This window comes from Suricata suricatta, chromosome 6, assembly GCF_006229205.1.
Source record: "Suricata suricatta isolate VVHF042 chromosome 6, meerkat_22Aug2017_6uvM2_HiC, whole genome shotgun sequence".
Taxonomy (NCBI): Eukaryota; Metazoa; Chordata; class Mammalia; order Carnivora; family Herpestidae; genus Suricata; species Suricata suricatta.
In genome coordinates, this window is record NC_043705.1 from 83,643,492 (window position 1) to 83,657,487 (window position 13,996).

At 37.4% G+C, this 13,996-nt stretch overlaps 1 protein-coding gene across 9 annotated transcripts in view; it reads left to right on the top strand.

The window, feature by feature from the left end:
• APC (APC regulator of WNT signaling pathway) overlaps window positions 1-13,996 on the top strand; it is a 145,162-nt gene that overhangs the window by 94,451 nt on the left and 36,715 nt on the right. For all 9 annotated transcript variants that reach the window (XM_029942704.1, XM_029942706.1, XM_029942708.1 and 6 more), the window contains one exon: window positions 8,388-8,471. In XM_029942704.1, coding sequence (XP_029798564.1) covers window positions 8,388-8,471 — 84 coding nt within the window. The remainder of the gene's footprint in view (window positions 1-8,387; window positions 8,472-13,996) is intronic.

Here is a 13,996-nt window from a genome sequence, read left to right on the forward strand (position 1 = left end):
CCAGTAATCTATTTTAGTTTCTCTTTGTCTGCAGAGAATCTTGGTACCTGGTACAGTTAGTTGTCCCATTTTTGTCAAAAGGTGGTTGTATTCTGTCTCATTCCTCTCCCATCTGACATTTCATATCAGCTTGTCCAATTTAAAGAAAAAATGCCTACTGCATTTTTTATTAGAATCACATTGAATTTATGAATTAATTTGAGAATTCAGTACAAATTGGTTCTTGGTTGAAAGGATGGACTCTGGAGCCACATCTCCTGGGTTCTAATCCCAGACCTGCTACATGCCTGCACTGATTTTGGGTAAATGCTCTGCCTCAGTTTACTCATTGGTAAAATATAATGCTAAACTGAAATGTGAGAATTAAATGAGTTAATACATGTAAAAGCACTTAGAATCTGGCACATACTAAACACTCTGAATTAGGTGTTGTTACTGATTTCATATCTCCATTCATTTAGGTGTTGTTTCATGCCTTTCAATAAAGTTTTGTAATATTCTCTATAAAAATTTTACACATTTATAAAATTTATTCCTAGGTATTATGTAGTTTTTATTGCTGTTATGAATGGGATTTACTTTAATAATTCAGCAACCTTCTTGAATTCTTTCATTAAATTGTCTCAGTAGTTTAAGACTTTCTTGCATTTTTCTTGCATTTTCCTTATAAACTGTCACATTGTTTGTAAAGTAATGATAATTTGTGTGCCCTTTACAGTTTTTTTCTCTTTATATTGCATAAAAACTCTAATACATCTTTGAATAAGAAGCAGTGATACTGGCCTCTGTCTTACTGTGACTTTAAATTTTTTTTTAACGTTTTTATTCATTTTTGAGAGACAGAGTGTGAGCCAGGGAGGGGCAGAGAGAGAGGGAGACACAGAATCCGAAGCAGGCTTCAGGCTCTGAGTGGTCAGCACAGACCCTGACACGGGGCTCAAACCTACAAACCGTGAGATCATGACCGAAGCCAAAGTCAGACTCTTAACAGACCGAGCCATCCAGGTACTCCTGTCTCACTGTGACTTTAAAGGGACTCCTAAAATTTCACTGTTAAGTGTGTTGTTTACTCAGAAGTTTTTGAGAGATACCCTTTCTCAAGTTAAGGAATTTATCTTCTATTCCTCATTTGTTGAGAGTTATCCTGAATCTGTTTTGAACTCTATTGCCATTATAATTTTTTAAAATCAGTTTTTCAAAAACTGATTAAATTATTAAATACTTGTTATTAAGCATAGTTTCATAAATATTCAAAGTTATCATATGAAAAAGGAAGGAAATACTACTGGCTTCTTCTGTTTTCATTTTCAGAAACAGAAGCACAGGGTTGTATTATTAGAAATCCTCTACCTCATGGGGCACCGGGTGGCTCAGTAAGTTAAGCATCTGACTCTGGATTTCAGCTCAGGTCATGATCTCACAGTTTGTGAGTTTGGGCTCTGTACTGATAACACAGAGCCTGCTTGGGATTATCTCTCTCTCCCTCTCTAATTTTGCCTGTCCCCTGTTCCTGCTCTCTCTTTCTCCCTCAAAATAAATAAATAAACTTAAAAAAAAAATCCTCTACCTCAATGGGTATCAAGACATAGGCTAACTTCAAGATTTACTGACATATTGACAATACAGAAATCAAGCGGATTATTTCCTACTATCTTCTAAATATTAAAATTTTTAATTTAAGATTTTATTGGCGGACTCCTCTACCCCACCTCTGGGCTGTGTGTCTATGGAGCCCCTCCGGCAGCTTCATTCCTGGCACTGCTTCCCAACTCTGTATTAGGAGATCTGCCCTCTCTAATACTCTCTTGGCCAGAGCCCATGCAAGGTAGTGCCATGGGCCTGGTAGTATGCAGGCAGCTCCTACAGTGGCAAGTGCCTCTCTAAAGTGACTCCTACCCTGGAAAAAGGGAAAAATATCCGCACACACCAGTCAAAGGAGGCCCCAGAGTGGACTGGAAGCCGCCAAGTGCTCTGACTGCAAGTCCTGTCCACCAACAGAAGCTTCTCAGGACAACACAGGGAAAGCACCCAGCAGTTGGGTGCTACTGTATCTAGCAAACAACTGGTCTGACTCACCCCAAACCCCAGGCATAACCAGACTAGTCCACTGATACCACAGGAACCAGACTCTGCCCACAACAAGGCAACGACAGCCATTGCAGATAACTGGACTGGAGGAAGAAGCGTCTCAGCCACAACAGCAGAGCACATACATCACACACAGGAGATATTCTTGAAGCACCAGGTTCCAGTGAATAAGGGGCACTGCACAGCAGGGCACTGCAGGACCTCTTATTCATAAGGCCATTACTTTCAGATACAGAAGATGTAGCTGTCTTTTCTAACATACAGAAGCAGACAGAGAGAGTAAGACAAAATGAGACAGAGGAATACGTCCAAAATGAAACAAAAGGACAAAATCACAAGAGACCTAAGTAAAATGGAGATATGTAATGTGCCTAAGATTTCAAAAAAAAAGATCACTAATATACTCACTAGACTTGATAAAAGAGTGGGGAACATCAGTGAGATGCTTAAGAAAGAACCCAATCAGAGATGAACACAATAAATGAAATTAAAAATACACTAGAGGGAATAAGTGATAGAAGCGCAAGAACATAAAAGCAAGCTGGAAGACAGTAATGGAAAGTGATCAAGCTGAGCGCATGAGAGAAAAAATATTATGCAAAATATGAAAAGCCTTAGGGAAGTCAGCAACATCATCAAGAATAATAACGTTCTCATTATAGGGATCCTGGAAGGAGAAAAGGAGGCAAATAAATTAAAAAAAAAAACTATTTGAAGACATAATAGCTGAAAACTTCCTGAATCTGGGGAAGGAAACAGAAATCCAAATCCAGGAGGCACAGAGATTCCCCCAACAAAATCAGCCCAAGGAGATCCACACCAAGACACATACTAATTAAGATGGCAAAAGGTGGGGCGCCGGGGTGACTCAGTCGGTTAAGCACCTGGCTTCAGCTCAGGTCATGAGCTTATGGTACCTGGTTTCGAGCCCCGTGTCAGGTTCTGTGCTGACAGCTCAGAGCCTGGAGCCTGCTTCAGATTCTGTCTCCCTCTCTCTCTGACCCTCCCCTGCTTGCACTGTCTCTGTCTCTCTCAAAAAGAAATAAAACATCAAAAAAAATTTTTTTTAAAGATGGCAAAAGTTAGTGATAAAGAGGGCCGCCTGGGTGGCTCAGTGGTTAAGCATCCAACTCTTGATTTCAGTTTAGGTCATGCTCTCGTATCATGAGATCAAGCCCCACATTGGGCTCTGCACTGAGTGTAGAGCCAGTCTGGGATTCTCTTTCTCCCTAACTGCCCCCTCCCTCAAATATATAATTTTTTTTTAAGTGATAAAGAGGAAATTTTAAAAGCAGCAAGAGAAAAGAAAGCAGTTACATATAAGGGGAAACCCTATAAGGCTATCAGCTAATTTTTTGGCACAAACATTGCTGGCCAGAAGGGAGTAGCATGATATATTCAAACTGCAGCCAAGAATACTCTATTCAGCAAGGCTGTCATTCAGAATAGGAGAAATAAAGAGTTTCCCAGACAAACAAAAATTTAAGGAATTCTTGACCACTAAACCAGCCCTACAAGAAAAGTTAAAGGGGCTCTTCAAGTGAAAAGGAAAGACCATAAGCAAGAGTAAGGAAAGTAAGAAGCACAGATGTAGTGTAAAAAAAAAAAAGTATATCTATAAAACTCAAGGGACTCGGTAAATGAAAGGATGTAAAAGTATGATACCATCTACCTAAAATGTGGAGAGAAGAGGAGCAAGGAATGGGTTCACGGGGCATTAAGGAATCTACTCTTGAAATCATTGTTGCATGTATGCTAACTAACTTGATGTAAATGAACTATTAATAAAATAAAAATGAAAAAGGATGGGTTCAAACTTAAGTGACCATCATCCTAATATAGACTACTATATACAGAAGATGTTACATACAAACATTTGTAGTTACAAATGGTAACTACAAATCAAACACAAGTAATAGATATGCAAGAAATAGAGAGGAATCCAAATCTATCGCTAAAGAAAGCCAATTAATCTTAAGAGAGCAAGAGAAGAAAGGAATGGAGAAAAACTACAAAAACAGCCATAAAAGAAGTAACAAAATGGCAATAAACATATCCTGTCAATAATTACTTTGAATGTAAATGGACTAACCTCTCCAATCAAAAGACATAGGGGATAGAATGAATAAAAAAAACCTCCTCTACATGCTTCCTACAAGAGACTCATTTGAGACCTAACGACACGTGCAGATTGAAAATGAAGGGATGGAGATGTATTTATCATGCAGATGGATATGAAAAGAAAGCCAAGGTAGCAGTATTTGTGTCTGACAAAATAGACTTTAAAACAAAGACTATAACAAGAGACAAAGGACACTACTATATAATGATTAAGGGGACAATCCTGCAAGTAGATCTAAGAGTTGTAAACATTTATGCGTCCAAAATGGGAGTACCCAAATATGTAAAGCAGTTAGTAATATAAGGAAATAATGCAAAGTAATACAATAATAGGGGACTTTTAACACCCCCACTTACATTAACGCACAGATCATCCAAATAGAAAACCAAAAAAGAAACAGTGGCTTTGAATGACACACTGGACCAGGTGGATCTAACAGGTATATGTGGAATATTCCATCCTAGAGCAGCAAAATACACATTCTATTCAAAGCACATGGAACATTTTCCAGAATCAATCACATATTAGGCTACAAAACAAGTCTCAACAAATTTAAAAAGATCAAAGTCAATCCATGCATCTTTTGTAGATCACAACACTATGAAATTAGAAATGAACCACAAGAAAAAATCTGGAAAGACAACAATACATGGGAGCTAAATAACATGCTACTAAGTAATGAATGAAATCAACCAAGAAGTCAAAGAAGAAATCAAAATACTTGGAGACAAATGAAAATGAAAACACAGTGGTCCAAAATCTTTGGATTCTATTCTAAAAGGGAACTTTATAGCAATACAGGCCTACTTCAGGAAAGGCAACAAATCTCAAATAAACAAGTTAACATTACATCTAAAGGAGCTAAAAAGAAGAACAATCAAATCCCAAAATCAGAAGAAGGAAAGAAATCATAAAGGTTAGAGCAGAAATAAGTGAAGTAGAAGCTTAAAAAAGAATAGTTCAACAAAAGCAGAAGCTGATTCTTTGAAAAGATCAGTAAAATTGATTAAGCCCTTAGCCAGACTGATCAAAAAAAAAAAGGGGGGGGGGGACTCAAAATCAGAAATGAAAGAGGAGAAATAACAACTGACACTGCAGAAATGCAGAGGGTTATACGGGAATATTTTGAAAAATCATATGCTAACAAATTGGACAACTTGGAAGACATGGATAAATTCCTAGAAACCTATAGCTTTCCAACATTGAATAGGAAGAAATAGAAAATTGGAACAGACCAATTACCAGAAATAAAATCAAAAGGATTGCCAGTGAACAAAAGCCCAAACCAGATGGCTTCACAGCTGAATTCTACCAAACGTTTAAAGAAGAATTAATACCTGCTCTTCTCAAACTATTCCAAAAAATTGAAAAGGAAGAAAAACTTGTAAATTCATTCTATAAGACATGCATTACCCTGATACAAAAACCAGATAAAGACACTAGAAAAAAGAACTACTGGCCAATAACTCTGATGAACTCATGTGGAATCTAAGAAACATAACAGATTAACATAGTGGTGGGTGGAAATAGAGAAGCAAACAAAGAAACAGACTCTTAACTATAGAGAACAAACTGATAGTTGCCAGAGGGGAGACGGGCAGGGAGATGGGTGAAATAGGTGATGGGGATTAGGGAGTGCACTCATCATGATGAGCACTGAGCAGTACGTAGAATTGTTGAATCACGGGGCGCCTGGGTGGCTCAGTCGGTTAAGCAACCGGCTTCGGCTCAGGTCATGATCTCACTGTTCGTGGGTTTGAGCCCCGCATCGGGCTCTGTGCTGACAGCTAGCTCAGAGCCTGGAGCCTGCTGTCTCCCTCTCTCTCTGACCCTCCCCTGCTCACACTGTCTCTCTGTCTCTCAAAAATAAATAAAAGATATTAAAAAAACATTAAAAAAAAAGAATTGTTGAATCACTATACTGTACACCTAAAATTAATGTAGTACTCTGTGTTTACTGGGACTAAAATTAAAACAATGAAATTTTAAAAATATGTATTTTACTGGTGAAGGGGAGTTTGGTACATAATGAGGAAAAACAGTATTGTGAAGCTAATTGTGTATAGTTTTGTTGTTTCATGTACAGCCAGAATCTGTTTATCATATGATTGTAGAGATAATCACCTCTGCAGTATCTTTAGAAAGCTACAGAAAGTATAGGCATTTTTCCTTCCTTCACTTCACTTCATTTGTTAGAGAAATTTATTTACCATAAGGCCACTGCTCGCACAATTACAATAGAGTATCAGCATACTTGTGGGGTTATGAGAAAGGGGAGAGGGAGGGAAGAAAGGATTTGATTTTGGGAGGGGTTTTGTTTTGCTTTGGTGAGCCCAATTTTGACTTTATCTGCGGTTGTTTATCATGATATTAAATAATAGCGCAATAAATGTTTTTACTGTGTAATAAAGTCATAGGGACTGTATGTAGGTAAAACTAGATATAATCAGTGGATAAATTTCATAGTATAGTTACCTAAATCTATTTTAGTACTTTTATTATTTATGTATTAGAATATACATGCTCAGGAATCTTTTATTGTTAGGGCACATAATAAAAGAAATGACTGCATCTAGCTTCGAACATGTTTTTCCCCTATTAAAATAATTACTCATAATTTTTCATCCCTCAATATTAGGATTTCACCTATAGAATTATTGCAGAAAATGATACAACATTGGTAGTATGTGTTTCTTTGTTTTGAATACACTTCCTTTGTCAAGGATATACCCTTGATATGACAAACCCTGAACATGTAAAAACCCAGGGTGCTAGAACTACAAACTCAATTCATTCAAATTCAAGCTCATCCAGATCCTGGTCACAATCCTTAGTGAGGTACATATGAGCACCTCCCACCAAGTCAGGGGGAGGTGGACAGAAATGACACCACGAGAAAAAGTGGGAAAGGGGGCTCTCATAGGCCCCCTAGGGATCACCCTCACAGCAGTACCCCCCCCCCCCCAGTGACAGTAAAGACATACTAGGCCCTAACCTTTTGACCCCCGCCCCAGCCCTGGCCAAGGCTTTGAATGTCAGTCCCAATTGGTTCTACCCTCCCTTGCTCTATCCTCACTTCCAGCCTCGCTCTTCTCCAAAGTCTTCCCTGTGATTAGTAGCAGGTTAGGATACTGTGTGAGCCACAGTGAGGCTGGGGCCAGAAGAAGGAGAGTGGAGACAAGTGAAGAGAGGAGAAAAAGAACTGTCCAAGGATCCCTCTCTCTATGAGATCCCAAACTCTTGCGTCCACTCGGATCTGAGAAAGTGTGCTGTAGGTGTGAGCGGCTATCCTGGAGACCTGCTGCAAGCTGGAGAAAGGGCTGGGCTGGCTGGTGAGAGAGGGCAGTGGCCCCAGTTTCTTCCAGTGGGTCAGGCTGCGGCTTAGCACAGCCAAGCGGGTGCTGGCAGTACTTGTTTCTAGAACCTATGCATCTGTTGTCATGAAGGTAACTTAAATCATTTCAGTTTGCAGGGTTTTCATATACAAGTGATTTGGTTTATCTCACTTCCACTTGTGTTCATAAAAATTAAAGCAAATCTAGCTTTTTGTAAAAAAAAAATATTGTTTCAGTTCCATGTCATTTGATCTATAGTAAATTCTTTGTGTTCATTTAATGGTCTTAGAATAGTGGAAAGCAAAAAGCTTCTAACATTGTCATCCTAGTGTTGGGAATAAAAATAATGTTTAGCTGCAGAAGGTATTTGAAAAAACTGTATCTGAAACTGTATTCTGACTTATAATAGGAATAACTCTGGGAAAAGTTAATCCTACTGTTTAAACCCTATTATTTACAAAATCAGATATTCTTTCTTTAAATCTCTTACCTTATACTGGCATCTGGATAAATATAAAGATCAAATTCAGGTGTAATTTTCTCTTTGGACTGTTTTTTGAGAATAATTTAAATGTGAGTTTTTATGTGACATTCGTCATGCAGTGTGATACATGACTTATTGTGTACAATATTCCTAAATAAATCTATCTTGTGAAGTTAGATGTATTAAAAAATTGAACTGCCCCGTATGTCATCAGTGTGTATGTATACATTATCTAACTTCTTTAGAAGAAGGATGTAGCATACCCATGAGCTGTTAAATGATAGCCATAGTATGACTATTTACAATGATGTTTTTAATAACATTAGATCTAATTTGGTGACTTTAAATTTTATTTTAGCGAAGAGTAACCAGAATTCAACAAATAGAAAAAGACATACTTCGTATACGACAGCTTTTACAGTCCCAAGCCACAGAAGCAGAGGTTAGTAAGTTGTTTCTTTTTTCATTTACAGATATAAATATAGGTAATTATTCTAAGAAAAGAAAATGTGGATAATTAATGTGGCATCATTGAAATATAGATGTTCTTCTAGAGAATGGTGACACTTCATAAGGGTTTTTTTCATGAAATTAAATGAATTATCAAAAACCTTGACTATGCTGCTCTTTTAATAACTCCTGTGCAATTAAAATTAATAGAGCCATAAATACAGATCCCTTACTTCAGTTATCGGATTACATATAATCAGATAACTAACTTAATTTGGCTATTATCAGCTAGTAAGTAAGCTATTACTTACAAGTAATTCATGATTAAAATTCATCATACAAAAGTTATTTATGCTTGCTCCACAGTTTTCATTAAAATGACACTAAAAGGATAAAATGAAAAAGGCAGAGACAAGGGAGGTAACATAATAAAATTTGGAGAACTGAAAAGCAGGTAAATAAATGCACTGTTTTAGCATGTGGCAGTGAACTAACTCCTCCGTCAGCAACAGGAAGAGTTGCTGAAGTAACTTGCTTTCTACTGTGGAGTTCCAAAACAGATACCTCTGGATTTGAAGATTTTAAAAAGTGACTACAATTTTAGTGAGAGGATGATTGAAGATTTGTTTAAGAAGCAGGTGGCACCTCCAAAGCCTGTCTTCAGTTCTCACTAGCTGGGCGACTTCTTTCTAATCCCAGGAAAAGATGAGGAACTTATTCTAGAAAGAATAAAAAAAAAGGTCTTCAGATAAGGGCACGCCCAGTATAACTGATTTTGGGGTATCATGCTAAAAACTGAATTAAGTGAAAATTTACTTACTGAATGCTGAAACCCTCATTGGATCCAGGCTCATAATACAGACAAGTTGCTAAAAGCAACTTCTCTAAGAAGTGTGGTTAACCCCAGAAAACAGACCTAAATGTACTGACACTGAGGATTCCCCAATAAAACGACCCTGCTGGACCACCCAAGAAAACAGCTGTAGTTGCCAGCCTTCATCCCTCGTGTGTAGAGCTTCACTTAACCTTTTCCTAGGTAGCCCATTCTGAAGTAGAGATGGATTATTTAGAAAGAAGAACACTTTAAAACATAAAACATTAATATTCTCAAATAAATCTCAGATAAATGGTAAGGCATTCACAGTGCAAAGAAACGATGGTACGCCAAAGGAACATTGAAAGAATTCAGGAAAGTGTTCTTAGGAATTAAAATTGCGATAGCAGAAATGAAAACTCAGAGTAGAAAATAAATTTCTCACAAAATAGAATAAAAAGATGTGAGATGGAAAACAAAAAATGAGAAAATCAGAGCATCATTCCTGGAGGGTTCAGTATTCAAAGAGGAGTTCCAGAAAGAGAATGGAGGGGCTGGAGGGAGCAAATGATTAAAAAAGTAAATAGAAATATCCCAGGGGCACCTGGGTGGCTCAGTTTGGTTAAGCGTCTGATTTCAACTCAGGTCATGATCTCATGGTTTGTGGGTTTGAGCCCCACATCAGGCTCTGTGCTGACACCTCAGAGCCTGGAGCCTGTCTTCAGATTCTGTGTCTCCCTCTCTCTCTGACCCTTCCCTGCTCACACTAACTCTCTCTCTCAAAAAGAAAAATTTTTTAATTGTTTTAATAATAAAATAATAAAATATCCTAGAAGTGAGGGGTGTAGTTTTCCAAATAATATGGCCTCTCCAGTATCTAACAGCACAAATGAAAATAATCCCACAGCAGGCACATCATGGTGCCGTTTCATTTCACTAGAAATAAAAAGAAAGTCCTAAAACATTCTAGAGAAAGAGAGGAAAACAATTTCACACACACAAACAGGAATATAAATGTCTTGAGATCTATAAACAGCAACACTAGAAGCAGAGAAGTAGAATACTAATTTCTTAAAACTTCTGAAAGAAAATTATTTCCAGCTATGTTCTAATACCTGTTCTCTGACATACTGGGTGTCCTATAATTCCACTCAGTTCTGAAACTACTAAGAATGTAGACCCCATATTTAAGGGTAAAGTCATTCACAAGACTACCATCACTTTGGACACCAGCTGCAAATGTCATGCATTCCCTAGCAACATGCACTTTACTTTGCCCAGCTTGCTGCAAATTACACCCTAAGTGGGTATGTTCCAGTACAATTCATTCTGACAGTAACTACCTGGAGTTAAGACAGCACATACAGGTTAATGGAAGAGTCCTTCACAAGACTGCCCCCACGTCAGATGCCAAGCTACCCATTCTTCTGCCCAACTGCCTACAAACTTGGGGCTTCCCACACCTGCCTAGGTTCAGTAATTCCCTGGAATGATTCAGAACTCATTGGACATACTACACATTCAATTACAGTTTTATTATAAGTCAAGAACAGCCAAATGAGGAGACCTACAGGGCAAGGTGTGGGGAAAGTGAGTGAAAAAGGATGCAGAGCCTCCATGTCTCAGAGAGTCTGGATACTTTATTCTCCCAGCACATTAGTGTGTTCATCAACCGGGAGGCTCCACTGAGCTTCAGTGTCCAGAGTTTTATTGGGTTTCATTATGTAGACATGCTTGATTGTATGATTGGCCTCAATTTCCAGCCCCTCACTTCCTCCTCCCTGGAGACTAGTCTGACCCAAAGTTTCAACCTTCTGATGACCTGGTGTGTTGTTTGCATCTCTGCCTGATTCTTAATATCATAGGAACTTTGGCTTCAGTACATCCGAATTTGAAATATATAGAAACGTGTTTACTAAGTAGGCAGTTTAAGTCATACTTAAGTATAACTTACAATTAAATCATATTCCTAAAAGCAGTTTTAACTTGACTATCTTAAGCCAATGAGAACCAAATAATATGTGTATAATATGAGAAATAAGTTGTCCATTTTGCAATGTTGGCTCTTAAAGACTGGGGGGAGAAAGAATGGTATCGCTGCTCCTTTTTTAGTTTCACTGGTATTGTTACATGGTAGTATTCTGGTCATTATGATCTCTTTGGCTTTCCAGTTTATCTTTTTTTTTTTTCTTGATTAAACTTACTACACTCTCTTTTTTAAAAAAAAAGTTTTTTTAATGTTTATTTATTTCTGAGAGAGACACGGAGTGCGAGTTGGGGAGGGGCAGAGAGAGAGGGAGACACAGAATCCAAAGCAGGCTCCAGGGTCTGAGCTGTCAGCACAGAGCCTGACATGGGGCTCAAACCCACGAACTGTGAGATCATGACCTGGGCTGAAGTCGGACACCCAACTGACTGAGCTACACAGGCGCCCCTCAAAGCCCTATTTTTAATATTATTTTTAAAGAGACAACCTTTTTTATTGAGCCTTACTGCATTTTATATTTTCTCTATTAACATTTTCTGAGTTTGAGTTTCTGCTGCTATTTTTCCCACTTCTTTAGTTACAGTTTTTTCTTCCAGCTTTCTTATATTCTGATTACTACTGTTTGCATCTTAGTTGTCTACATCAACTATTTTTTTTAGATGATTGAATATTCATTTTTATAAAATAGCTCTCCTTATATTTATGCTCTTCACCTTAAATTTTATTTTGTTTGCTATTAATATTACCATACTAGCTTTTTGTTATCATTTTCCCACTATAACATATTCCCTCCTGTATTTCCAAAGGTTCCAACTTTCTGGCTTCTGGAAAGCCCTAAAAAATTGTCACTTGTTAATTGCAATCCTTATTTTTCAGCATTGGCATAGGTTTATTGCAGGTTGGGGACTTGTTCGTGTTTTTTGTTCAAAACTTTTTATTCATATCATTGGATTTGGGGCCAACTATCTACCATTGTGATCCAGTCTCTTGCTTTCTTTTGTTATAAGAATGATTATGTCAGGAATAGCCTACCATGGATATACTTAGTCTACTAGTTCAGTGAATGTAAATTAAAAGAAAGTGCCATCTCATATTTAAGAAAAAACCAAAACCTTTTTTTTTAATTTTGTTTTTGGAAGTTTCTTTATTCCATTATCATTGTTTTGCTAATATAGATAAGTGGGAGAAGCTGGAAAATGGAAAAAACCAGGGTTTGGACATTCATAAATTAGTTAATACTCAGCGTATACAGGAAAGAGAAGATTTCTGTCAAATAGTTTCTCTACCATGAAGCATAATGCTTATAGCACTGTCTTTGTCCTTCCTGCTGACAACTCTGGTTTAGAGTTTAAATGCTATACATAATTCAAGTGATGTAATTATTGCACATGATTCAAATCTCAGAAATTACCAAAGATATGTGAGGTACCACTTTTTTATATATCTTTTCAGTTGGGTTATTTATGGACAAGGAAATACATTTGGGAGATCAAAAAGACAGGAACTGTGAGAATTGTGGCATGGTTGTAATATCTCGAGATTTCCAGTGAGAAATACTTATTAAAATCCTATGCAGAGTATTTTTACAACTCGTTAATAAGGAGACAGCTCAATTTTAAAATGGGCAAAAGATTTGAATAGACATTTCACCAGAAAATATACAGTAATGGCTGATAAGCATATGAAAATATGCTCACCATCATTAGTCATTAGGGAAGCGCAAATCAGACCTAGACTGATATACCACTCTATACTCATTAGGATGGCTATAATCATAAAGACAGTGATAAACATTGGCAAGGATATGGATAAATATAAGCCATAATACACTGCTATTGGGAATGTAAAATGGTATAACCACTTGAAAACAGTTTGGCAGTTACTTAAGATATTAAAAATAAAGTCACCATGTGACCTTGTAATTCCACTTCTAGGTACCGTCGAGAAATGAAAACCTATGTCCACACAAAGACTTTAACTTGATGTTTATAGCGGTATTATTCATAATAGCCCCCAGAGTAGAAACAGTGCAAATGTATATCAACGGGTGGATAAATAAACGCAATGTGGTGTATCCTTACAGTGGAGTACTATTTGGCTATAAAAAGGAGTGATACGTATTATAACATGGATCAATGTCAAAAAACATTATGCCTAGGGTGCCTGGGTGGCTCAGTCGGTTAAGCGTCTGGCTTCGGCTCAGGTCATGATCTCACAGTTCGTGGGTTTGAGCCCCGTGTCGGGCTCTGTGCTGACAGCTAGCTCAGAGCCTGGAGCCTGCTTCAGATCCTGTGTTTCCCTCTCTGACCCTCCCCTGCTCACGCTGTCTCTCTCTCTCTCTCTCTCTCAAAAAAAAATAAATAAATAAAAACATTTTTAAAAATTAAAAAAATATATATATTATGCTGAGTAAAACCAGACATGTAAGCCCACATATTTCATTTATAAGAAATGTCTAGAAAAGGCAAGTTTATAGACAGAAAGTAGATAAGCCAGAGACATGAGTGGGAATGAGGATTAACTACAAGTGAGCACAAGGGATATTATTAGAATGATGAGAATGTTCTAAAACTGGATTATGGTGATGCATGGTAAGCTTACAAAAAATTGTACATTTAAAATGGATGTATGTTGTGGTATATAACTACCTCAACAATTTTTTTTTTTAATTTTTCAGCCCTAGGGTAGACATCTTTGGGTAAGTTGTCCAGCAATT